Here is a 27,904-nt window from a genome sequence, read left to right on the forward strand (position 1 = left end):
TTGCTGTGTCCTTAAATAATTTTTTAAGTGCAGCTTTGTGCTGAAACGAACATTATTTTTCAATTTTCAGCAGCTTCTGGACATTTTCAATAACTTATTGCTTGAACACACATAATTCAAATCAACTCAAACCTTGTTGTTGTTTCTCTTGTTTCATTTTTTTATTGATTCTGTACTGAGAAACACTGGAGCAGTAACAAATAATGAAAAAAAACTAAAAATCCAAGGAAGTCATTGTGACTGTAGTAACATGGATGTTATACGAGAACTACACACTGAACTGAGAGATGTCACACAGTCACTCTGAGCTCATAATCCGAAAAAAGATCCCTGTAGCTTCGCATTGCTTTCACATTGTGCAGCCCACTGTAAATGCTCATTAATCCTCAACCATGCATGCATGCTTGTGCTCAGCTAAATATATCACTCGAGAGCCAACACTGGCCACCCAGAGAGTCCCATGCAACCCGCAGGATGAAACCAAAGTAGAAAATGGTACAAAGTAGGTAGCTTTATTCATTCGGTATGACGCTATATCAGTTATAATGGAGGCCAAGACACCACAGACAAATGTGTGCAAAAAAAGGCTCCAGAAATCCATCTCGTTGCAACACTAGCCTGAAGAGGATTGATGAATTGACACTTTTGAACTGGTTCTGGTTTTGTAAAAACACTGTCCAACATTGTATGGATATGGATATTTTCACAATTTACTTTCAGCATTAAAAGAAATATTTGGGGAGGATGTCATTTATAGTTGATGTATGTTTCTCCTGAACTAAAATGAGTTTGACATGCTCGCCATAGGTTTCACAATAGGAGGAAAACAATGCCCGGTGGGGGGAAAATGTTTTTTTTAAAAATGGGGCTCCAACAAAGTTTAATTCTGTTTTCCAGTTACCTCAGACCTCAGGAATCAAAGTTGCTTTCAGTGTTGCAGAGCTAACCTAAAAAAATAAATAAAAAAAAGACCCTTCCACTATACGTCTATGTTCTCGGGGTGAACGCCAGGGTATCTTTAAGGACCCGGAGTTCAGGACTGAACAGCACAAACAGTGTTTTATTTAGGTTTCATAGCTTTTAGACATGTGCTGATCATTTCAGTGACACTTACACACAGTTCTTACACAGTGTTTCCTGTTGGCACATTGTTCCAGTGTTCTTGTGAAAGAAATACATTCAATAAATTGTATTTAACCAACGGAGGAGCTTGGCCAAGAAGAAGTATCAATTTAGTATAGAAGTTTACTGGAGATCAAGTTTCTCTGTCCTTCACAATACGGTATCTATAAGCCTCAAATCAGGAGTCACAGTCTTGAGGAGATGGGAATGCATCATTACAATGATAAATCTCCTTAAATAATGAGAACCCAATATGTCTACTGACATAACTGACCATTGGAATTGTGACATGCAGCAACGGTACACTGCAATGCTGCCTCAAACATCTGCACTACAAGGATTTCTTTCACTTCTTGCTCTAGAATATTTTTTTCTGTGTGTGTCAAGTCGAAATATCGTGTTGTAAGCCTAAGACATTTCCGTTTTGTGTAAAACAGCTTCAGACTTTGTATGACTCTGGGAATTCCCAGGTGACGGAAGGATTCGCTGCACTCAAAACAAAATGAAACCGATATGACAGAGAGGAACAATGTGACAGGCGGAAGGGTGGGGAAAAAAATGAAATGGAATGGGATGTCTAGAAATGGGGAAGTCAATACAGAATGGCTGAGAAAGTGTGCTGAGCAGAAAATAATCAATCAAGAAATGCAGTTTTTTTCTTGTTGAATTTCTTTCAGATAACACCGCAAAGAGCTTCGGATTCATGGCACAACTTACACTAAATACTTCAGTTCAGTTCAGTATTTATTTGTGTCCCAGTAGGCCAATTAGTGTTGCACTGAAGTATAAAACATAAAGAATGCATATACACACATACATCCAAGGCATACAAAAACATCCATAGCATACAACATTTTAAAATCCAAGAGGGAGGGATAATACAATGTGATGCAAAAACATCAGGATCAGTGACTCAATAGAATTGTAAAATATACTAAACTAGGTCGACTCAACAGCCTATCAGCTATAAAATGCGAAATCTGTTAAGGGGAAGCATATTAATAGTTCTGCTCTACCTGTGAGAAGCCACATAATATGAAATTAGGGACAACTCGTCTTACCCTGTCCTGAATTCAGAGGGAAAATTGCTTTAGGGACGAAGGCATGTTTGTATCTGTTGCCCTTCATACGAGGAAGTCTGAGCCGAAATCCAGAAGGAACTCGGCATGTAAGGGATGGGAGCACTTATTTGTCTGTTGTTCTGATCTGGTGGTAAAGAAACAATAAAGAAACAAACCCTCGGGCATGCCAAGTAAAACCATATCTCCCGACCTGACGTCAACTTTTGCTGCAAACTCAACAGGGGAATGAACACAAATTACAACCGAATGCTCACAATCAAAAGATTGTTTTAGTTAATCTTCAGTGTTTTCCCCAGCCTTCTCGGTAACTCTGTTTCTGTTAGTGTGGTCTCAAGTCTTCCCCTCATCATTCTGTTATTCTCTACATTTTTCCACGAGCACTCGTCCCTTGCCATGTACCTGCATCCTCCCTTCCTGGAAGCTTTCTCTCCCATCTGGCGGTGGAACTAATGCCGTGTTTGTGAGTAAATAGGAAGCGTCTTATTTTAAAGGTTTAAAAAAAATCCATTTCAAAATTCTAAATCTGGAAAATGGGAAGTTTGAGAAATTTAATTTAATGAGAAATTGTATTTTTGAAAGACTAAACAAGTTAATTCATCATTCTAATGAGTTTTCATGTTTGTCTTAATCAACCTCACGTGTGTTTGCTGATTTTGTTCAAACCACCTCAGACTTGTTGCTACAATAGATTTCCTTGCGTTTCTCCTGCCTGTTCGCCTCAAACTCCAAGCTTGTGTTACATTTGAGTCCGACTTCAGCCACACATGACTCACAGTAATGTTTCGTCCTCTTTACTTTTACAGTAATCAGACTTCTGATCATCACATTATTTGTTTTTCCTTATGTGTCCTTGTTTCTTTACTCAGGAACATATCTCACACATCATGTCTATACAGCATTAAAGAATAGACTTTCTCTGATGCTGCTTTCAGCTCCTGTTACTGCTGAAATCTAAACTCTTCTTATGTAACTGCATTTTCTTTGATGTGATCTTAACTTGCTGCAGCAATCATTGCAGCATCCCCATTTTCCCGTAGGCATCACAGAATTGCCTAACATACCACTAACTAAATCAGTATAGCTTCAGAAAACCTTCAGAGATACATAATGTGCCTTGACAATTCTTATTGTTTTGGACAACTTATTCATTTTGAATTTAATGGCTGCTGCTGGCAGGAATCATTTCAGTAGATGACTTCAAAGTCATTAGTTCTCTCTCTTTTCCATGTTAATGAGCAAAAGGATCCCAGCCAGAAACTGAGGATTTTATATCAACAGGAATGGCTCTCAACTTTCATATCCTGATATACTCCACTATATCGCCCCTCTGACTAGAACCATGAAGGAAACTGTTATTTATGTTTGTCAAAGTATTCTCAAATGACACGCTGGAAATGAGTGGCGAGGATATTAAATAAACTGACGCCAGAGAAACAAATGTGAAGGTAAACTCATCAATGAAAACAAGTGAAAGAGCAGGATGATATTTACCCAAACTGTGCACTTGTTTGCGGTGTACACAAAGAACGCTGGGGTCGTGTACAAACATGGGTGTGTGTGTGTGTATATATACTGTATATACGGGCACTCCAAGGATGTCCGTGAGTGGTACAGACAAGTTGTCCCTGCTTTATGAAAGTTCAAAGCCCCTGTTAGACATCTATTTGAAGATCTGTCAATCATAGCGGATTTCCTTACCTTTCACCAAATTTTTTAAAAGATCTTATAAACCCTTCCCCTGTTTTTATTCTCACAAAATTAAAAACTAAGAAAATATGACAATAAGGAATAAAGCAAGTCATTCAAAAATTTTTGTTTTAAACCGAGGATATCCTCACTGTGAGTGCGAACCATCACACCAACATGTGGCGCTGGATCGTTTATTATTAGTTCACATTGAAATTGTTCCTGCAAAATATTTTTTTAAGAACTTAATATATCAAATAGCCGCTGCTCATTTAGAGACGTGAAAAGCTACTCATATGAAGAAGAAATGAACAGAGAAGTCATGTTTAAATAATGACAATGACAATCGAAGAATTTAAGGGCAACTTAATAGTACTTACAAAACTTAGTGCCCAATCCATCAAAGGTCATATATATTAGGGCTGCATTTTAAAAAAAAATCGATTAATCGGTCAATTATTTTTTTGATTAATCAATGAATCGGATTAAAAAAAAAAAAAAACATCTCAAATTGTAGGACCAGTTGATATTGAATGAACCAAACATCAAATATGTTATGGCTATTTAAAAGCACATAACTGAGCCAATACAAATACACACACACACACACACACACACACACACACACACACACACACACACACACACACACACACACACACACACACACACACACACACTCACACTCACACTCACACTCACACACACACACACACACACACACACACACACACACACACACACACACACACACACACTCACACTCACACTCACACTCACACACACACACACACACACACACACACACACACACACACACACACACACACACACACACACACACACACAGTTTAGTTTAGTAATTGTAACTGTGCGTCTTGTGTTAAGTTCCAATAGATTTTGTAAGTTATGAATCGCTAAATAAATAAATTGTTTATTTATAAAAACCCTGCCAGGGCTCATGTGATGCATAAATGTCATGTAGCTTCTCTGCGTTCATTTCCTTTGCAAGCACAGAAAGGTTTTACTAGAATATTCCGAGGAAGACATTTGGATTTCGTGTCACATGCACAGGAAACCTTTAAATTCTCCTGAAATGATCTGGACTGATGAAACTGATGACTCACATGTGGATTCAGGATCTTCCCTTTTCAGGTTTCTCTCTGGGATTCGCTGCCTGATGGCTGCCTGTGCACCCACGTATTCAGCAGGTTTTGATTAGGGACTTTAATGCTGTTTAACATAATGTGTGACACCAAAATATGATTCAAGCCTGGATTCCCTACAACTGTCCTCCTACTAACTTTAAAAAAAAGTTTCAAACGTTACTTGAAAATAGTACATATTTGTCATTTCAAATAGGACATTGTCCGTATGTGTCTGTAACCCTTCAGATGTTCATTTCCAAAGATTTACAAATGCAGCAATCCTCTGCTAACAAAAACCAGGTATGATGAATCATTGTTTGTTGGAACATGATGAATCATGCTATGTTGAAACAAAACAAATTGATTTACTTGTAGATTCCTCACACACACACACACACACACACACACACACACACACACACACACACACACACACACACACACACACACACACACACACACGCACGTACATATAAGATGTATACAAAACTATTATTATTATTCAATAAGATATAATTGAATATAATTTACTTCAGGGACCACATACAGTCCAGTTTCATCTTGAGTGGACCAGACTGGTAAAATATTGCTATAATAACCTTTGTATTTACACTTGAAAGTTTTTCTTTGTTGTGGTCCCAGTATATGTGAAATCGTCTATATTTTTGCAAGATCAAACATTTAGTACTGAAAATTATAACAATCACAACATAAAGTCAAATTTAATGACAAATTGTGGTGCAAAATACAGTGAAATGTAAAAAAAAAAAAAAAAAAAAAGACTTGTATAAACCCTATATAACCTCCTTGCTTGGTGGGACCAGATTGGAGCATCTTGGTCGGTTTTGGCCCGCGGGCCTTATGTTATCTGCTGTTAAGGGAAAGTCAAACTAATGGAGAGAAGTTTCACTGCAGCACTGTGCCGCGGGGAGGTGGCGATGATTCAGATCTCAAAACTCATCTCCTGACACCACAACGTCTGAATATTCCAATAAACCCAAGTATTTTGGCTGTTTCAGTGTCGCTCAGCTTGAAATTTACCAGGAAAACCTGTCCTCATTCCGGTGTGTGAACAGTTAAATATCTGTCCGTGCACTGTGACGTGTCCAGTACAGCGTGTCGCTCTAACCGGTTTCGCTCCTCACAGGTTCCACTGTACCGCCTCCCCCTCGCTCCGTTCAACTCGCTCTGCAGGTTGGGGTTCTTTTTTATTTCAGTCAGCCAGCATTGATAAAGCTCCGAAGGTGAAGTAAACGGCTCCGCAACACGGCGAGTGGCGCATACATCAATAAATCATGAAGGGATAACAAGTATTATGCTTAAATGATACTGCAAACGCCTGAACCAGGGAGTCGTCGAGACATCCATATTAGTTAAGTGAAACACCTGCAGGAAGCGCTTGCTGGGGAGTCACGGTGTCCGAGATAAGAATGACTGAAGAATTTTAGACCCATTAGTTTTCCCCGTTAGCCTTTCCAGGCGAAACAACACCCACCCACACACCCACCCACACACCCACACACACACACACACACACACACACACACACACACACACACACACACACACACACACACACACACACACACACACACACACACACACACACACACACACACACACACACACACACACACACACACACACACACACACTCTTGCTGTCTTGAGACTTTTTTAGACAACCAAGTTCAGGATCACAGGACCGGGAGGAACCAGCAGGCCCAAGGCCGGGTTCCAACCATCTGAGGCCAACAGTATTCAGTGGTATACACGTTAATAGTCTGGTCCTCTTTTCTGTTGCTCCTTTAATGCAAACAAACACAGAAATGACATTGTTTCCAGCAGATCATTCTATGTAAACAGGCCCAATGGAGACAAAACCCTGATTTGAAATATCCGGTTTGTACGTGTATACACACACGGTATCATTCTTCATGTATCACTCAGAAATCTGTTTGCTTCAACATGCAGTTTAGTATGTTAAATGCACAATCGTAGTAGGTCAGGCCCTCGGTAAATGTAGTCTATGCAGGTTACTGCCCTTTTCTGATGTACACGGACATTAGACCGACAACCAGTCAATATTTGTCCTTAACTTCCATTTTGTTTTCAAAAGACCTTCTATAGAGCAAATATGCAACTGAAGTGCTTTTAACCCCTCACCTGCATTCATCTGCCACTGCTACACCGACTGAGTCCTGTCAGGTTTTTATTCCGATCAGAAACATTTAGGGTAAAAAGAGGCCACCAGGCAGGAGGTCAAACCTTTTGGACCATCAAGCCACTGACTAACTGACTTTGTAATTAATCTGTATTCACATTTTAAAGTAAGGCTAAATATTGGAGCTCGACAAAAAACATCCATCCAATGTGGGAGTTACTGAAGGTTTTAGTTAGCTGACTTCAGCAAATACCGTTTTGAGGTTCCACTTATTCCCATTTTAACATGATTAGCATTCAAACCTCCCTGTTCCCGTCCCACTGGTTTTACACTACATATCCCTCCGTCCCTTTTTCTATATTCACTAATCCAAGTTAGGGTGGCAGGAAGCTGGAGTGTAAGGCCCATTTCCTCTTATGCAAGTGAGAGAAATAACAGAAAACATGGTCAACATGCACATACACTGCTTGAATGGTAGCCACCGTTCTGACAGTAAAATGATAAAACAATGGATGAATTGTTCTGAGCATCACGATCACTTTGCAAATAGCCTCTCACCTTACAATCTCAACTCTATTCAGACCCAGGGCGTGCAGATAACCACGATCAATCATTGTAGTTCCTTTTTAGGTAACCTATCTCTCTATGAAAAGTGTTCATTATTGCTGTATGTCTGATCTTTACAGAAGCTTGAAAATGTCAAGCATAGCAGGAGATTTTTAAACTCCATATCCTGTGAAAAACAGATTTATGTGGCTGTTGCTTACGTTCGTGTTCAGCATTGCGTGGAACTGTTTGACAAAAGGTTGAATGCAGCACATGTTCATTTTTAAGCAAATATCTTTCACTGAAAACTATAGCTCAGAGAATAATCCGACCTCATTTCCCTGAGAGCTGCGGGTGTTTTAACAACCCTCTGAGTTTAAATCTGTTTTAATCCACTTGTTGGTCTCGCGTCCAGTAAATCAACCACCCTGCTGTTGGATACAAAGGTCATACTTTGCCTGTATCCCTCGCATCCCTACAATGTGGGGGATTTGGTTTAATTTCCGCAGTCTTGCTGAACACACACTTCATACCCATATAACGCGGTGCCCACAGCCAGAGTAGTCAATAATTGTAGGTTTGGTGCCATGGTTACCGCACACCACATCCAAACTTCAGGAGTGTTGGGAGCTGTGGTGTGAAGGTGGCAAAAATGTTCTAGGAGAATAAAAAAGATGGAATGATATTTGACTTCAAGAGGAAAATCTGGCTTAATTGTCACAACCAGCAGCAGGATACTGTCAGCCGTCACTTAATTATCACTCCTTACCATCATAATGAGTTCTACTTTTGAGCATACCACATCACAGAAGCTTTTGTAATGTCTTCACAGTCTGAGTTGCCGCCTGAATAAACTGTCAAATGGCTCATCTGCGTGGAGTCGGCTTTGATCGTCAAAGATTATCTCTGCACAGCTACTTCTGTTGCTGATAGGGAAACATCAGGGTGAAAGCGATGCATGCCGCCACTGTTTTTAGTCACAATTTGCACCTAAAATTAAAAATTTTTGAGGTAGTTCAGCCTGATTTTCCAAAATGCCCCATTTGATTTCACCACTGAATAACCATGGGACTTAAGTTTACCGAACCAAGCCGAAGGTTTCTGGCTGTTTGATCTCCTCAGATTTCATAAATGTGGTCCTGACATGCTGTGTGTCACTTTGTGTTACATTACTACTCTGACTGTTGCTGTGAGTGGGTAGCTGTGAGTCTGTGGATCTGTCATGCAGGCCGCACAAATGTAGTTCACTGTGAAACATCAGCGTTTGTGTACAACCAGTAGAGGTGACTTGAGGAGAGCTTTACAGCAGACTACCCAATACAGGACCTTTCTCTTTTAAGTTATCTGACTATAACACTGATTCTTTATTATGTCATTTAGATTGCTTATACTTCTCTAAACATCGAGACATAGCATCCAGACAAATCGGGAAGAAAACAAATACATTTATAAGCCCTCACTGTTTATGGCTGCCTGACCTGATACTGAGCATCTGGTTGAACACCTGATGTAAGCCTTAGCCCACCCACCAATATGACTCTAAGGAGGATGTGATATTGCTGAGCAGATTCTGTTTTGTCAGCCAATAAAACATGCAATGAACGGACCTCGTCCAGCTTCCAGCAGCTCATTGCTCTGCTACAACAATGTAAAGCGTTTATGAGGAATTTAAGCATTTAGGTGCAAAAGCAGCTCCAAAGATTGACTCCTATTTTTCTCACTGTGGAATTTTTATCGGCTGAATACAAAGAAACCAAGCTTGAACAAGCTGCACACAACAAGTAAGTAACAGATATGCTCCCAGTATACAGTGTATACTTTTTAAAATGATTTGTACACTATGTAATTTATAGAACAGATAATCCTGGCACAGATTACACGGATATCTGCATGTATTCTTCTCCCACTCTTTCTCTACCGTGCCTGCATGCTTTCTTTAGCATCCCCATTGGCCAGCCTCCAGTGATAAAGAACTTATATAAGCCACCCAAACCTTCAGCTCCAAAACAGTTACAACATAAAAAGCTCAATGGCTATTTTAATCATGCTGTGATTCAGTTCCTCACTTACATTAAATTTGAACTGCAAGAGGAAAATGCAGCTAAAACCGAGTTCCACTGTGAAAATATGAGTTATCTGATGAACTATTTCTTATAGCAGAAAGGAGATGTTATACTTCATTAATTGGTGAGGGCTTCCCGAGACTAAATAAATGTGACTGACCACAAGAATGAGTCATTGGTCAGCTGAATCCCACCCTCCTTCGGGACACCTAATTGACAGACCAATAGTCAAATGTGTGCTCAATCATCACAGAATTTGACAGACTATGTGGCTTTTCACAGTAAGAGTAGAATCCATAAGGGATGAACCATGGATTATAGTAGAGTAGAATGTAGCACACTAATGGTGAACCATTGATCAATCATGTTGACTGAAGTCTTAAGTTGTGGCATTGTGGACAATTGTAAGAATCCACAGATATCTAAACACAAGCAGGCCCGTGTATGAATGCAATGGATCACCCACACATACACATGTGCTATTGTATAACTGTGAGCTGGGTTTAAGGAGAAGTTACACAGAAGAGGGCGGGGTACAGGCGTGTTGGTAGTTAGCAAGAATGTGTGTGTGTGTGTGTGTGTGGGTGTGTGTGTATACAGAGCCACATCTTAAGGACTTCTTTTAATATGTTATGATGACTTGTCTTTTTCCCAAATGGAGTGCAAGTAAACTTAACAGTTGGTTAAAGTTGCGCTCAGGCCTCTAATGTCCTCTGAAGTCATAGAGGATCAACAGTCTGTCAGTAATATCTCAACTTCACATATTTCACGGGACTCCAGTATCTGTCACATCGCTTTCCCTCTGTGATCTCATCCTGCATGCAACTATGTGGTTTCTGACCGAGAGCAGCATCTGTGTTGTGTTTCCTGCATTGCCACAACCACATATGTGGAGACTTGGAAAAACCTGAGAGCGAATAGCTGAGGGGGCCCCCAACAGCATAGTGGAAAACATCCCAGATGAACCAGTCAAATCATTTTGGTTTGTTAATAAACTTAATCCATTAATCAACGACGCCTCTGATGTTTTATTGACCACATCAGTGCCATTTACTCCCTTTCACACGCCAGACTCCTGAATGAGTTTAGGTTTTTGTGATATCGTCTCTGAGTACAACAGAGCAAAGACTTAGACGTGATTACCGGGCGTTCCTCAAGCCTGGATGTTTCACGTCTGAGAGAAGCAATCAAACATGTAGGCCAAGTCGTGCAACCTTTCCCCGCAGCTCAACATTGTTCATGCCTTTTTCCTGTTTGAAGCCTTTGCAGGCTGTTACGTTTGTGTTACACACTGTCAGAGATTGTGAACAGATTCAATTATTGGCTCTAACGAAATATAGTCTACACATGTACACAATGATTTAAGAGGATATGATATACTGAAGAAACATCTTTTGCTAGATGAGGTCATGACCCAGTACCAGTCACTGGTGCGTCTGGTTTTCGCTACGATAATAAGATCAGTATGAATAGGGCCGGCACCGTGTAGTAGACACCTTAGTTCAGTTCTGGATGGTTTTGGGATGGAGTTTGCATGTGGTCCCATTGGGTTTCTACTGAATTCACAGCCCAAAAACAAGTAGTAATGCAATGCAGACACAACAAACAAAAAGACCACAATTAAAGTAGCTGATGTGTCTGTTGCAGGGACCTACAGCAGATTTTACGGCCAAAGTACAATATACATATTGGTGTGAGGCTGTGCACTGTGTCAGTGACAGTAGACGTAATTGTACTCAATGCATGAGCAGTAACAGATCACATTTATTCACATTCGGTGTGTTTTCTAAATCCTGCTGCTGAAGTAGCATTAATTGTTATAGTATGCAGATAAATGGTATCTTTCCATTTGGTAATATAATGTAACAGAAGACGGGACACACAGACCAGACGGAGGTACGTACGTTCATCCTCACACTCGGTGTAGGTGACATTGTCTCTCTCTGTGCTCGCCCTGTGATGATCTATGATGTGCCCTTCCCTTTACTTGCAACTGTAACTTGGACAGAGTGGGTTTGACAGCTGGATGGACGAGATAGCAACAGAGGCTTGAAACCTGTTCAGTGTGGAGCACTTAAAGGAGGTCACGACCCAGTCTGAGTCACTGGTTACATTGCCACAATGGGGGAGATTACCATAATTACACGTTTTATTGTTTCAGATGGGTCAGAAAATGAGACTTAACTGTCCGGACTTCAGTTCATCTGTTTATCGAGTTTCACTAATCACCTAAACCACAAATAAAAAGACAAATCTAGATGGTGGTTTCATTTCAGAAACAGAACTCTTGTTGGGAAACATTTATAGTCCCTTCTCAATGTTCACAAAACAATTCAGTTTCTTTTCTAGTAGATTTATCAGTCTGGCCATACCCAAAGCCGGTACCTCCTTTGGTTTCAAACGACTGGAATCATCTGCAATAGACCTGAAAACTTTCTACATTTATTCTGCTCTACTCTTTTAGAAATATATACAGCCAATAATGAAAGATCACTTCTTTTTAGATTTCATCGATTTGTTTCTTAATATATATCACTGTAAACACCATAAATACTACTTTCTTTCTAGACTTGTGACACTGTATTTTTGCCTTCTTGCTGCCTCTTGGCCAGGTCATCAGTGTAAATGAGAATTGTTCTGAATTGACCTACCTGGTAAAATAAAAGTGAAATATAATAAATTTCAGTGCACGTGTAAACAAAACGGTATAGGCAGTGTTGTCCAAACAGACCATTTCAAAGTGAAACCTTTAATTAAAATAACTAAACATGCATACACTTATTTTCAGAAATACCTATGCGCTGACCAAGCAGTCTTGTTGATGTACCATGCTGTCACACACTTCTAAACAGGAACTTGGATGCCCCACAGTGAAGTGGCAGCCGTCATATGACCGCGGCACTTCCAGCAATCATGTGAGCGGGATTATTGAGACGACTTTAGGAGCGTCTAAAAATAACTACGGGAGGCATGCGCGCTCCCCGCAGCCCAGTGAAACCCCAGAACCCGGTGCTCCGGTTCGTGTGCACTCACCTGGGCGGACCGGCGGGCTCCCAGTAGCGGCAGAACAGGTGCAGTCCGTCCGCGTTGATGATGTGCCGCAGGTCGGTGTAGGGGACACCCTGCGGGCTCCGCCGCGGAGCGGCGCCCGGCTCGCGCATGGACGGGTCTGCAACAGAGACACGGAGCAGCGATGACAACACGTCGCTGCCGTACAGGAAGCAACTGAGGCCGGCGACGAGCAGGCAGGTGGCGGCGGTCACGGCATGCATTGTTTATATTGTGTGCGTGCGGGTTTCAGCGCATGCACGGGTGAGGGTGACGAGAACGGATGAAGGTCTGGATACTGAAGGTCTGGTCTCGAGCTGCACAAGTACGCACAGGCAAACACAACACACGCTGAGGCGCTGTGGATCCGCAGGGACCGGTTACGGAGCGTTACGTCAGGAGACCTTATGTTCCGTTTACTACAAGGTCTCTCTCTCTCTCTCTCTCTCTCTCTCTCTCTCTCTCTCTCTCTCTCTCTCTCTCTCTCTCTCTCTCTCTGCCCACACGCTCTCCACATGGCCTCTCTCTTCTCCATCCCTTCCTCCCTCTTGAAAACAAATAGGTTTAGTATCATATTATAGCCACTCTACATTCTACAAGCACACAATTGGACGATGCAATGATAAAACTAAACTGACCTGAACTATTGTTTGCACTCGTGCATTTTCAATGAAAAACAAAAACAAACAAAAAAACAAGCAGGATTGTGAAGGACAAATAATGATTTATTGCATGCTTTAAAAACCCTTCCTTGCCAATATGTAATTGTCGATGCATGCTTGTCCTGCAGAGCTGCACACACGCCAATCTCTATATTTCTCTCTTCTGCAACACAGATGCACAACACCCTCCTCCTCCCCCCCCCCCCCCCCGCATCACAGACCAGGCTTCTCTTGCATCGGGGTCCAGCTGGATACACAACGTGGCGCCACTGGCCCGTGCAGCATTACAATGTAGTGGACAACGTGTGCACCACCTGGCAGGCACACCATCGGCAGTAAAAAATAGCTCCGGTGTGAAGCTATTTCCTGAGGCGACGGAGTGTCGTCTTTCAGGTTTAGTGACCTGGCGACATGACGGTCCACCGGTTTGTCTTTTTTGTCTTGTCCCTATGAGTAAACTCCAAATGCGCCCAAGGAAAAGCTTCAATTTATGAAAAATGCACGAGACATGCATATCATGTACTGGGTTTTCATAGCTATATGTCAACCAGCAATACTTTAAGGAACCCGGACATCAACATACACTAGAATGTGATTGATCTTTTTTTTATTTATTTTTTTACCCTCAATAACTGGCATCTGTTTGTGTTGCCAGGTTTGTGTGGCGAATCATGGCTCACGCCAGCTGCATATGATTGATCATAACAGAGCACATGAAGAAGTCAGTGAATAACATTGGATTTGCGTGAGTAGTACACGCGAAAACAATGGTTATCAGGATGGAGCAAAAGATGCGCGCGCGCAAAAAAAAAAGAAAACCTCGCTTCTGTTTTTACTGCAATCCAACATTTTCAGCTTCATGCGCTGGAAAACACTCATTATAAGTGGATATTTGAATAATGCAGTGCATTTCTGAGGGAAAATAGCAAAACATATCAAATGTCTGTGGTCTAATTAAGATGACAGAAAGGATACATCTGTGGAAATAATCGATTAACCTGCTTTGGCATCTTATCAATAGAGCGCATGCAGCTCTGGATTTGCGCACCGTTACATTGTAACACAGTAATACAAGGTGTAATACTGATGATCTGTACGTGATGAATGAAGCAAAAGAAGATGCTGCATGTGGAAACATCCCTGCAAATCTACACATTACACTGGAGCCACACTGCGGATATAAGAGACTGATCCGACACTTTAGACTGTGCGTAATAATCACTTCTTCTTTTTTTCCAATTCGAGGATAATCTTCTAAGAATAACATCAACATTTGTTGTAAAAAAGAAGACTGACCTGCACAGGAGCGTCTGTAGAGAAGTTTCAGCTTTAATATCGCCCTCTGTCTCACTCACTCTCTCTCTCTCTATCTATCTCCCAGTAAGTCGCTCTACTCTCTCTCTCTCTGTCTCTCTCGTTCGCTCTCTCTCTCTCTCTCTCTCTCTCTCTCTCTCTCTCTCTCTCTCTCTCTCGACGATGCTGTCCTCTCGCCACCCGCCAAGAGAAGAATGCGGTCAGTGTAGTTTGGGGAGAAACTAAATAAGTATGCGCGTACGCACACACACACACACGCACACACACACACACACACACACACACACACACACACACACACACACACACACACACACACACACACACACACACACACACACACACACACACACACACACACACACACACACACCCTCTCTCTCTCTCTCACACACACACCCTCTCCCTCGCTCTCCTTGCTGCTCTCATGACCGCAATGGTCGAGCCTCAATTACCTTTTAGAAAAAATAGAAGAGGGTACGCTTGAGTCCACGTCGTCCACCTTTGCACATCACAGAGCTGCTGATGTTCATTTATTACTTATTTCAGTGTCCAGTTCTTCATCTAACAGTATTTATCATGTAGATTTATGCAGGGTCAGACTGATGGCTCAAGGCAGTGGAAGTGTAAACACGCCGGTTTGCAAACATTTGTTAATGTGTACCTGCATTTTCTGCACAAAACAAACACAAGAAACCATTGCACAATGGATTTACAACAAAACTGAAAATATGCAGAACAAAATGTGAAGGAAAATATATTTACCCATCATGTGACGGAAATGCATTAATCTATGCAAATAATTACTGCTTCATTAATGATGAAACACATTTAAACATCACTTTTACACCAGGTTACAAGGTTTAGTTGAAAGTCTGACTTCTTAACGTTTTTCTTTCACATAATATGAGATGTATTGATAGTCTGGAACCGTCATGATTGTTGAAGTGGCCGTTATGATATTGATTATTTAATTACTTATTTATTTTTAGCATGATTTTTCTATGCTTGGATAAGACACGCCCACTGACGCCCAGGTTTTCCTGGTGGGCCCCCCTAAAGCTCTTTTGCATCCTGAGTCACCTTCCTTCCTTTGTTTCTTTTTTTTTTAATCTCTGTCTTTGGTCTCAACCAGCTTCTGTGAAGCAAGCACATTGTTGTTAGTTGTTGAGCTCTCATTCACCTCATTTACTAATAAAATATTTGTTGTCTTCTTCTAATGAGGTTGGTGAGGGTGGTTAAACAAACCAGTCATGCGTCCAAAAACAATAAAATGCCTTCAATTAGGAAGGAATAATGCAGTGTTGGTGGTAAATATCAGCTTTAGTATTCTCTTACTATTGATTAAAAAAATACCAGGAATAATTAAAGCTGCAAACAGCGTTGAACGTGTGCTCACTACTTGCGGTACTCCGATTGAGAATGTCACCTGAATAGTGGAAAAATGTGGCAAAGTTTGAAATGTTAAATGAAGTCTCAAGCTGAAAGTATGGCGAACCTGTAGTGGTTCAACGTTGAACGAGTTTAAAGGTAAGTTGAAGAGTTTTCCCATCCACTTCACTATTAAAAATGATTTTAAAAAGTTTAAAAATCTGAAGCGATTAAAAAAAAAAAGAAGCAAATAAATCTCAGAATCAGCACTGAAACAATCGAATGTAAATTATTGCCGGAGTAAAAAATCACTTGTTAGTGATCTAGAGTTTTAAATGTTACAAACGTGAAAACTATGTAGGGGGCGATATGGAGCCATTTTGCCAGACATGCGCAGTGACCATACAATTATTATTATTATTATTAATAACAATAATAATAATAATAATAATAATAAAAATAAAACAACTTCTGAACCATAGTCTTTTGGCTTACGATTCACAGACTGAATAATGAATGGTAAAAAAAAAAAATGGCAGTTCACTCTGATTATTGGGTTATAAAAGAAAGTATTCATTTTTAAAGGGCAGCTTAGCAGCAGCTGAAAGCCTTTTCTTCACTGACCTCTAGTGGTTCTTGTCCTCAACTCGCTGTCGTGGTGCTGAAATGTTCCCAGCATGTTGTGAGTGCACATCGACATCACTTCTGGGCGTGCATACATACATACAGCGTTCTTAAATCTTTTAAACCTAGGAGGACCTTAAGATAATGATTTAAAGCTTGACTATTTTCATCTTGAGAGGTTTTCTTGGGCACTTGACCAAATGACATGTTGCGATATAGTTGATCTGAGTCACCTCGAGTAGAAATCTGGTTTCTGTCTGTAGTTTTTCGTGGTTTTTAATGGAATGCGAATACAGAGAGAACAGGAGTCTCATTTTTTTGTGCCAAAGAACGTTTAAGAAAAACATTTTAATGGAATCTACAAGTAAATCAATTTGTTTTGTTTCAACATAGCATGATTCATCATGTTCCAACAAACAATGATTCATCATACCTGGTTTTTGTTAGCAGAGGATTGCTGCATTTGTAAATCTTTGGAAATGAACCTCTGAAGGGTTACAGACATACGGACAATGTCCTATTTGAAATGACAAATATGTACTATTTTCAAGTAACGTTTGAAACTTTTTTTTAAAGTTAGTAGGAGGACAGTTGTAGGGAATCCAGGTTTGAATTATATTTTGGTGTCACACATGTTAAACAGCATAAAAGTCCCTAATCAAAACCTGATGAATACGTGGGTGCACAGGCAGCCATCAGGCAGCTAATCCCAGAGAGAAACCGGAAAAGGGAAGATCCTGAATCCACATGTGAGTCATCGGTTTCATCAGTCCAGATCATTTCAGGAGAATTTAAAGGTTTCCTGTGCATGTGACACGAAATCCAAACGTCTTCCTCGGAATATTCTAGTAAAACCTTTCTGTGCTTGCAAAGGAAATGAACGCAGAGAAGCTACATGACATTTATGCATCACATGAGCCCTGGCAGGGTTTTTATAAATAAACAATTTATTTATTTAACGATTCATAACTTACAAAATCTATTGGAACTTAACACAAGACGCACAGTTACAATTACTAAACTAAACTGTGTGTGTGTGTGTGTGTGTGTGTGTGTAGAGGTTGCTGCTGCTTCATCCTCACAAGATCCTCCATCGCTCCTCTTCAGACTCAGAAATATGTTGCTCTGATGTCCTGTGAAACAAACCAACAGGAGAGAACACATCAGAGAAGAAGCACCAGATAAGAAATTTTTTTTGTTTCTCTTGTCCTCATGTCCTCGAGTGGCATGAACGTGTGGGTAGTCTCAGTCTCAGGGGTCAATGAGGAGGAACAGAACAGAAGATTGAACATGCTGCATGGAAATTTGGTAATAAATTGTATTGAACTTTTGAAGTCCAGTAAAAGCCTCTGAGGTCAGTGTTGAATGTGATTTATTTCTGATGTGATAAAATGTTTCTTAGTCATGATTTTTATTAATGAGTGTTTTGAACGTATCTACAATTAAGTAAAGGCTATATATATATATAATACAGATAGGTTTCTAACCTCATGTCTGGCACATCACCACAAAGCCCACTGCTTCCTTAAATATGTGTGTTTCCTCTGCTGAATGCTCTCTACATCAGCAGAAACACAAAGCTATGTAAGCAACTAAATACTGAAAGAGAAGTGAGCATAACAAAAGCAAAGTCAGGCATGCACGCTGGCACAGACGCATGAATGTGAGTGTGGGTAGAAAGCATCAGTCGGAGTAATAAATCACAAGTATTCGCATTACTGTACTATCTACCATACAGTCTGCATTACGGCTTTTCATCTACATTAGTGTACAACACAAATTTCCATTGTGTAACTTATTGATTGCTGAAAAGTATGCTTATACAAGACAATCAAATCAAATGTCTGTTATCAATAATGTATTTAAAGGCTCTAAGAAAGTAGTTTCTGAGAAAGCAGCTTATTACTTCTATGTTTAACAGTACTCTTTAGTTGTCATTGAGTAGAAATTAAGCAATATAATATTTCTAGTTATCTCTCAACGTCTTGCGGAAAGTAAAGGTTCAACAGCATTTTTCTGAAATCAGGTAGTATTTTCTCAGTTTAATTTTAATATAAAAAAAGCGTGATGAATGTTCATAACACGTGGAACTCTTGAGCTTCTTGTTGTCCAGCTGTTTGGACTAAAGTCAGTCAAGTTCCTCATCTTTAGTCTTCGACTTCAACTAGGTTAATTGGAAGCAATGTTTATTTTTTACATTGTTTTTCTGCCTATATTTAGATTTAAACCCCTCATGCATACTATATCACAGTGTGACCCAACACACTTTTTTTTTTAAATCTAATAATGATGATCACTAGGGGCCTGTAACACATGCAGAAACTGCTGTATGAATGTAGTGACAGCAGCAGCACCATGAAGTTAACTTTGAGGTTTTGTATTCAGCATAAACTCCGGAGCACACTGGATAACATTTTAGTTCAGTTAGAATATCAAATCTACTCTGTTAGTGTTGAAAAACGTGGTTTTCCTAAAAAGCCAGGGAATTGATATAATTGAGACAATGAATGATGGTTTGTCACCCCGGTCTCAATAGCCAACAATGTACATTACATAAGGAGTAAAGTGGATATTATGGTCTACATGTACATCGCACAAACAGAACTTCCTAACTTCCCTTTGACCATAACCAGAGCCCTGTGGCCACACATACATATAAATGGAGACTTGCAGAGAATCATGCAGCGAGGCACGATTAACTTATGAATATATATAATCATGAATAATTTGCATATGTTACTTTGTTATTTTAAACCAAATAATGTCGAGGTAGTCTAAAAGACCTTCCCAGCAGGCATAACCAGGGACTTTATATTCAACAGAAAGGAGGGAATATGGCTAAATGAGTGGAAGCATATTGCCTCTGAACCACTGAGAGTAGGACTACCAGATGAACGGACAAAACACATGAAAGTATTTTGGAAAAAGCACACTTGTAAAAGGGTATTTCACCACAAGAATGGATTTCATAGGGTATTACTTCACCCATCACTTCATATTCTATTCTGCACAATGTGCACACTGGAAAGGTCACCAGTCCATCACACAGACAACACAGAGAGACAACTACACTTATTTACATCCATCTGGGGCTCGTTTTAGAGACACGACTCTTAAATGCATGTTTTTGGACGGTGAAAAGAAACCAGAAGAACAACAGAAAACCCAGAAATCAACAGGGAGAACATGCAAACCTTTTTAGCTCTCATCATTGATGTGCCGTGAGAGAGAGAGAGAGAAAGAGAGAGAGAGAGAGAGAGAGAGAGAGAGAGAGAGAGAGAGAGAGAGACTACAAGTATTTGTTAATATTCTGAATAGCAGCAGTGTGACTCTTCACACTCAGGTGCAAATGTTCATATTTTGCGTTACAGAATAGATTTCTTTGTGCCTCTGGGTTGGTTATAGATGCACTGGGTCAGCGTGACCAGTACCTGTTTCTTACTTTCCACACAGGTGAACATTACAAGTTTAGAGAAATCAAAGCACTGAGTCACTACACTGGTTATTCATGCACTGAGCCAGTTCATCTGAAACTGGGAGTTTGCCTCAGTTCAAACCGAACAAAAACTCCTTAAGCTTCCTGCTTCATGTTATATCTTTCTTGATTAATCTAAAAGCTGAAGCATGCAAACGACAAGTTGTGAGTCTTTTAGGGGGATTACGTGAAGCACAGGGCTCCAGCTCCATATCTAATGGACAGGCATGAGAGTGGTATTGATTCTCTCATCTTCTGTGAAAGGGGAGCGGTAATAAGCTGCAAAATGTCAAACTGTCCTTGTCAAAATGCATTGATATACGATGATGACTTGTGTGAAGGCCCGACCTGTTGGCTCTGTGCTCGAGCAGGCCGAAGATGAAGCACAGCATCGTGGACGGTGGTGAAGAGGCAGGACTTTGTCACTTTGTCGTTGAAAAAGCCTCCAGACTCCAGGTTGTCCACCACAATGGCTGGATGGAGAAAGGGATGTAGCAATAAATGTAGATGACAGCAGAGACACAATGGGCAATGGCAAAAGTAGAGATGGACAAGTGTGGCAAAGAAAAATAAAGTGCTTAGAATGAGTAGTTCTGGCTGTATGAAAGTATTTTTGTTTCCCCCCCATGAATCCAAACCCACACAATAAAACATTTTCCTCATACATCTCATTATATACTATCAACCCACTCTGGGCAAATTAGCACCACTGTTCCCTTAAAATAAACTGAATGGCTTCCGGCATCGTATGATGGCCTCCCCCCAGAGACTCATTCTTTTCACCATCCAGCAAGGCAGACGTACATTTCCCGAGCCATTACTGTATGTAAAAGTAAACACTGAGAGTAGATGCTTTCAACCATAGAAGCAGAACATGTCCACAAGATTTAGTGTCTCTTTTAGGTTTCCATGAGATGAGTTACAATCTTCTCATGACCTGAGATTACATATTATGGTTTAAAAGAGGGAGGAATGGCCTCTGTTCCCTGGAAAATGGATCAACTTTTGACTTTCCCCATCAGCAGACAGCTACAACAATATGTAGTGTTATTGAATGAACTCTAATTGTGTGTGTCCGAGTGGGTGTGGGCCGTGAAAAATACATCCACATGTGTGCTGCAGCACAGGCAAGAACACGACAGGATGGGATTTTATAGATCAGCTGTAGATGGAGTCACGTATGTTTCCCATCAAAAGGGGATCGACTCACGTCAGGTATTTTACTTACTTTGGCAGCCAGCAAGAACCACCTCCACACCGATTTCTCCATAGTCTTTCCGAATCTGAAACAGACACACGGGCACACAGCAACAATCAAACTGAGGATCATTTCATTTGTCTGACAATTCAATTTGCTGCAATGGGCTGCCTGAGGAGTCAGATGACGACGAAAGACAAGGCACGAAGAGCGGTAGGGGATTGTGTTTGCAAATTTTTAAAGAAATAAATATCCTATGTTCTCTCTGTCACTCCTGATCGTATTTGACTCTGAAACAGTGGAACAGGAAACTATGCATACTGCACAGATTTCTTCTAAATGGTAAGATCTGCCAACCTGCCAGTTGGTCAGTCAGCATATCTTCCCAGATCAGGTTCATCAAACACATTTTAGATCAGATGCCACATGCAGCCCAAAATATAAAAAATGTCTATACTTTCACAAAACCAAACAGTTATTTTGGAAATTACTACGATCTTCAATATAAAGCCAATTTTAACGAAACCTCCTGGTGCAAAATATGGTGAAATGTCCAAAACACTTCTCCTATAACTGTTGCATGTATGTCTTTACAAGCTCACCCTGACCATACGGCTTGGAGCACAAAGGTATCTTTCTTTCACCAATATTTTAGCTCCGGTCTCAGTATTGTGTTGCGTCCACTACTCTTAAGAAAGTTGTTTAAAAAAAAATCAATGCTTGCAATTTTGTACAATTTGCTTGGTGTTTTTGTGAGTCTGATTGGAGCCTCTTTGTGGGCCGATTTGGCCCACAGGCCTTATGTTTGACACCCCTAATCAAGGATGTCTATCTACTGAACGACCGGACAATCTACAGTCAATCTTCTTATGAAACCTGCCACTTCATACATGAAGAGTCCAAAAGAATACCATGGACCAAGGGTTTAACAACCCCTCCGAGGTTACCGTACGAGGCATCACAATGGCCTCCCCAAAACATAAGCAGCTTCATATTGATTGTTTTGATATTCAGTTCTCTCCCCCCCTTTCCTTTGTTTCTGCTCCGCTGAATGAGATCACCGTCTTCGTACATTTCGTAGTGTCTTGACTCCCACAGTATCCAGGAAGTTGACCGGGCTGAGGTCCAGAACAATGGCTGTCAGGATTGAGGGGTCGCGCTCAGCCTCCATCTCAATGACTGCAATGTCCTTTGGTTCCTCGTACTCTGAATCCCCCGCCTGGGCAGAATGAGACAAGAAGGAACAAGCAGAGGGACGATCAAATGGTTGAAATGCTATAGTTGTATGTTCTCTATGTCGCACAATCAACACTGATTTACTGTATATGAGGCAGCAGTTGGGTCTTTCCTGTTGCTGTTTCAACTCACGTGGTCTACACCGTTCTTCTGAAGCTCTTTCTTTGCTTTTTTGGCCTTTTTCTTCTCTTGCCTTTTAATTTTGGCCTCCAGTTTTTTCTTTGCTGACAGGATCTTTGTGATGTCGATGCCAGACTAGAAGACATAGCACAGGTAAAGATTAGTATTCATAGCATGTTTTTCTTTTCGGTGTCACAACTCATTATTAGATGACAGAGAAAGAACAAAATTCATGACAATTCGGAGCAGTGCTGGCCTAGAGGCGAGTGAAGCAAACATTTAACGAGTAGTTTACAAGGCCATCTTGTCTCAAATCAAAGAAACAGATCACTTGTTGCAGTCTCGCAAACCTAGAAGAAAAAATGCATTGAGTCGAGTTCTGAATTGAATAAAGATGGTTTCGGTTTTTGATCTTAGCCTTAATTTGTTTTCAGCTTCTTTTTTACTCGTAGTTGACATGTGTTTTGATTTCAGTTTTAAACCACATTATGACTGTATGGAGGTTGTTTCAGGACGAGTTCGGATTTTCTACTCAGTAAGACTTGTTTTTCCACTCAAACTTGTTTTTTTTAGAGTTTGGTGTTCAGGGTGATCTTGAGTAACACTGTGAGGTTATGTGTTCACAGCTGAGCTGGTTTGCTCAGTTTATTCGATCTGAGTAAAATAGGCCTAGCAGGTAACAACACCCTGAAGACATGTCGTCCTGCTGGTTTGGACACAATCAGCTTGTCTTACATACAAACACTGAGAACAAAAGGCGAGCCATTGATGGGAAAATCCTCCTTACTCGGAGAAATCTGGTGTCAATTCAATAAAAGTGTTCAACATATGAACACATACTTATGCATGCACATACATGTTTTGAATATGTTGCTTCACTACAGTATTATAGCGATAATTGACTGCATCACGTTTTTTTTTTTTCATTTTAAGGGTGTAATTATTCAGTGCATGTCATCGACACTTTTATCTACTAAAAGGTATTAAAGATACAGTTAGAACAAATGCAAATTTTGTATACTGGCTCAATGGTGACTCAGTGAACAGCCTCGCCTATGTTTATATTTCAAATCGCGAAAGTACAAATGTCCAAAAGATTCTTCAGTGCTAATACAATTTTTTCAGATAATCCCTTTTACAAGGATTCTACGTGCCATTTTTTTGTTTTGTGATTGAATGCACTTAAGAAGCTGACTCAATCACACTAATGTAATTAAGTAGTATATTTTGTACTTATATACTATAGAATATTGTTCATAATTTCAGTAATTCACTACATATTACACTAAGTAATCTACTTCAATACTTTCAAAATCAGATGTCGCTATAGATGTAAGCCTACTATTTGAATAATATTCCATTTAAAGCCCCTTTCATAAGCAATTTTTTGGAGGCAGCATGTTCATTACTTTATTAGACTAAAAAACTGCTTCACGTCTAATTTTTCGTCCAAATCTAGTTCTAGATATTTTGGGGGGACAGTTCACTGAATTTTGCACCAGAAAGTATCATTATAATTGCTTTTATGTTGACTGTAATAATTTTCAGTACTAATTGTGGAACATTTTTGCCAAAATGTAGACGTTTTCTAAACTTGTACTTGACACTAGAACAGAGAAAAACTTAAAAGTTCAAATGTAAAGGTTATTAGGCCACTATTTTACCAGTCAAGCCTCAGGAAGATATTGGGCTGTATGTGGCCCCTTGGTTAGACTAAAACACCACTTGAAATATCTTAAAAGTAACAACCACAGAAATGGATAAATCTCAGGGTCACCAGTCATCAGCATCAGACTTTTATTGTTTGTTCTGATTGTTCAATAAATCTTATTGAAGAACATTGTCAGTCTGCCAATCATAAGAGGATCGGAATTGGCAACAGCGGTTTAATCTCCTGAAACAGATTGAATATTAGTGAGCTTCAACATGCTGTATGACATCAGGTTTTCATCAGCTCTGTGGCTGCCAGGGAAACCAAACAGCACATCCCACAGAAACATCAACCATCCACAATTGATCTGGTGGCAGTTTTCCACCTTTTAAAATAAGCCCTGTCGCTTCATCCAGACTGAAACCTTTCCGGTGCCTCACATATCGGATTGTGACACTGCGACTTTTGCATGTTGACACTTCAGCGAATGAGACGTTCAATTATCTTCCTCGCCGTTTCTCCCCCTCCTCTCTGTCATTTGTTTTCTCTAGATTTGTCTTTTCATGGCAGAAGATGAATGGGAAGAGGGGGGGAGACGGAAGAATGGGGAGGGGGGAGGTTACTTGAACAAAAAGTCGAGGAGATGAAAAGAGGAAAGAAAATAGCTGAGTGACATTTTGAACAATGTCTGTCACGGGGTTGATGTGGGAATGGGTGACATGTCGGAGTCAGTTATTAGACAGAAATTATATTTGTAAAAGAGAAGTACACGGAAGCTGTGAAAAACTGAGACAGCTTCTCCTCTCTTCTGTGCTTTTTTCTATATATTCGCTGAAATCCTGTGCATCCATTTATTTTGTGTTTTGTACACGACATTGAGTCCCATTAATATTCTATTTGGTGCTCCGCATGGTAGTTTGGTTTAAAGACTGAGAAGATATCTGAGCAATCGCTGTTTGAAGGTTATTTGAGAGTTTAGGTTGTACTTGTGTGATCATCTATACCTTCTCTCCCAGTGCATCTTGGTACATCTCAGCGTTGGCAAAGTAGAGGGTGGCAGAGGAACGGAAGATCAGAATCCCAGGCACAGGCTTCACCTACGAACGAAAAGTCACAACAGCAAATTTCTGCACAAGATCTGATCACAGTTCATTGTTGGGTCATTGACTGACACACAAATACATTTACTGTCAATCACTTCGGTACTATATAACTGAAACACTTCTCATAATATAGTGGCTTAGGTACTTTGCTAATAAACAGTAACGATTGCCATGGGGACAAAAATAAACAACAACACAGCAATGCGTTTTATCAATACAGCAGTTGTATTACAGCAGTGCTGCTGTGATACACTAGCTGAGCTGTCAGTGTTGTGTTTGGTTGGATATTTAATTCAAGTGAAGAGGAATCAGAGTTTATAGGAAGATTCTCTAAAGAATCTTGATATTGCATTTCAAAAGACATGGGTTGACAGCAGATGTACCAACATGCTGACAGCTGTTAAAAGGGTAAGCTATTGTTTCTTTCATGTTAATTTTCTTATTCCACGGGTACTGTGTAACGGGCAGCAGGACAGAACAAGGCAGCAGCTCTTTAACTGTTTTCACATACAACAAATTTACCTGTAACAAGCAAACTTAGAATTCAGTAATATTAATTGCAATACTCAGTTATAATATCCTTATTATGGCTAGAATCAGATACTGCCAAAAAGACTTAAAATGCCAATAAATCTATAATTCTTATACTTTGTCTAGGCAGGACTGAAAGATTAAATACTGCTTTGCATTTTCACAGAGGACACAAAGCTATTTTGTTTATTACAGATGAGGAGAAGATATTTACTCTGTTGTACTGTTTTTGTGTTTGTTCTGGGATGCGTTGTGTTCATTACCTCCTCGGTTAAAGGCTCAACTGTATGCCAAGCTTTCCCTGTTCATTCTAAATGGGAATCTTTATTGCCATTGTATTGAAAGAACAATGTCAATGCCATTTAGTGATTTGAAGTCCAGAACAAAAAAAATATTACAATCTTGAGAGAGCAGTAGTTAATTGTCTTCGTTCATCATTGGAAAATGGCATTAATGACACTGAAATGTGATTAATACCAAAGTTTGTTGTAGTGAGAGAGTAATTGGAAGACGCCTTCACAATGAGACTCACTGTAACAAAGCAATTAAATGATGGGCATGCTTAATGACATCAAGCAATAAGGGTTATGACAAGTGCACCTTTGTATAAAACTTTGTAATGATCATTTTAAAACCTCATGGTGTCAGATATTGTAGCGGCATTGCTCCATACCTGAACGTAGTCTCCAGTGGCCTGTAAACGTCTGTGTGTGGGATCTGCCCAATGCAGAGTATTTAGGTCTGGAAACAACCAGAACACACCAACAGTTTGAGTCAGACTGTGTTAGGATGAAGGAAGGGACCTACGTCAGAATGGTCAATTCTTAATTCTTAAAATTGTAAATTTGTACGCAGCTGATGAACACAAATAATCTGTAAACATGGTTCACACAAGGAAAAGAGGAACTTCTGGACAGCAAGAAGAAGAAAATCATTAATGATCAAGATCACTTTCTATGTTTGACCCAAATTGGTGGGAAAACCACGTTCTGTCATCAGGAGTGTTCCTGCGTGTGCACAGACGTCCACAGTGATGCTTTCTTACAACTGAGTCCGGAAGATGACCGTCAGCATGGAGAAACCGATCGAAGCAGCCAGGCCCATGTCAGGGTTCAACAGCACGGTGAAGATGAAGGTGGCCAACCAGACCAACTGGAGCACGAAGAAAGAGAGCACATGATGAGTCATATCGCGCATTTATGACAGAAAACACACATACATTTACATTTTGTTTGTATGTTTTACATATTTACATAATTAAAAAGGGCCCGATCAAATAAAGGCTTCCACGTAGAAAAATCTGGGTGCGAAACTTGAGATTATGTTGACATACTCTGCAAGTTTCTCAATGAAACACTTTTACAATAGGAGTAACATATGATGTCACTCATTGAATTAGTTCCATAAAGTAATCAATTTGGTGAGCATTCAATCTCACATGCTTTATACACACTACTGGTAAATTAGTTTGGCTTCTCTAATATTAATATTAGGGCTGTTCACTAAAGCTTCAGTTCAATGAGCAGGGCAGACAGAGACAGCCACTCCGCAACTGTTTTCATGTAAAATCAAATTTGAAACAAGAAAGAAAACAATGACCATACTTCAGTAAATGTTACAGGATTACTAATTCCAGTTATTAGTTAGCAATTAGTTACTAATGCAATTATTGCAAAATGTAACGGCATTAAAAAAAAGAAATTCAGCCCTATCCGCTCACCATGTCTACTTTGTTGCTCTTCCACAGTGCAGGGATGTCCA

General features: G+C 40.1%; 2 protein-coding genes across 4 annotated transcripts in view; both read right to left on the bottom strand.

Moving 5' to 3' along the window:
- Positions 1-16,839, bottom strand: part of mgll (monoglyceride lipase) — a 46,197-nt gene extending 29,358 nt beyond the window's left edge. The window contains exons 1-2 of one of the 3 annotated variants that reach the window (XM_080469876.1): positions 16,830-16,839; positions 12,844-12,979 (exon numbers count right to left, since the gene is read on the bottom strand). In XM_080469876.1, the coding sequence (XP_080326002.1) occupies positions 12,844-12,971 (128 nt within the window). In that variant the 5' untranslated portion in view covers positions 12,972-12,979; positions 16,830-16,839. Of the gene's footprint in view, positions 1-12,843; positions 12,980-13,741; positions 13,870-14,816; positions 15,031-16,829 lie in introns of those variants that run through there. The other 2 variants (XM_080469875.1, XM_080469874.1) reach the window with 2 other exon arrangements.
- A 310-nt stretch (positions 16,840-17,149) lies between these two features.
- The window catches only part of slc26a6.2 (solute carrier family 26 member 6, tandem duplicate 2), a 15,623-nt gene continuing 4,868 nt past the window's right edge, over positions 17,150-27,904 (bottom strand). The window contains 11 exon segments of the mRNA XM_088649193.1: positions 17,150-17,962; positions 20,653-20,777; positions 21,533-21,587; positions 22,575-22,721; positions 22,871-22,993; positions 25,514-25,606; positions 26,817-26,827; positions 26,830-26,859; positions 26,862-26,884; positions 27,189-27,295; positions 27,864-27,904. The exon segment at positions 27,864-27,904 is cut by the window's right edge and continues 2 nt beyond it. Coding sequence (XP_088505319.1) covers positions 17,939-17,962; positions 20,653-20,777; positions 21,533-21,587; positions 22,575-22,721; positions 22,871-22,993; positions 25,514-25,606; positions 26,817-26,827; positions 26,830-26,859; positions 26,862-26,884; positions 27,189-27,295; positions 27,864-27,904 — 779 coding nt within the window. The 3' untranslated portion in view covers positions 17,150-17,938.

Source organism: Lipophrys pholis, assembly GCF_963383615.2.
Source record: "Lipophrys pholis genome assembly, chromosome: 8".
Lineage (NCBI taxonomy): Eukaryota > Metazoa > Chordata > Actinopteri > Blenniiformes > Blenniidae > Lipophrys > Lipophrys pholis.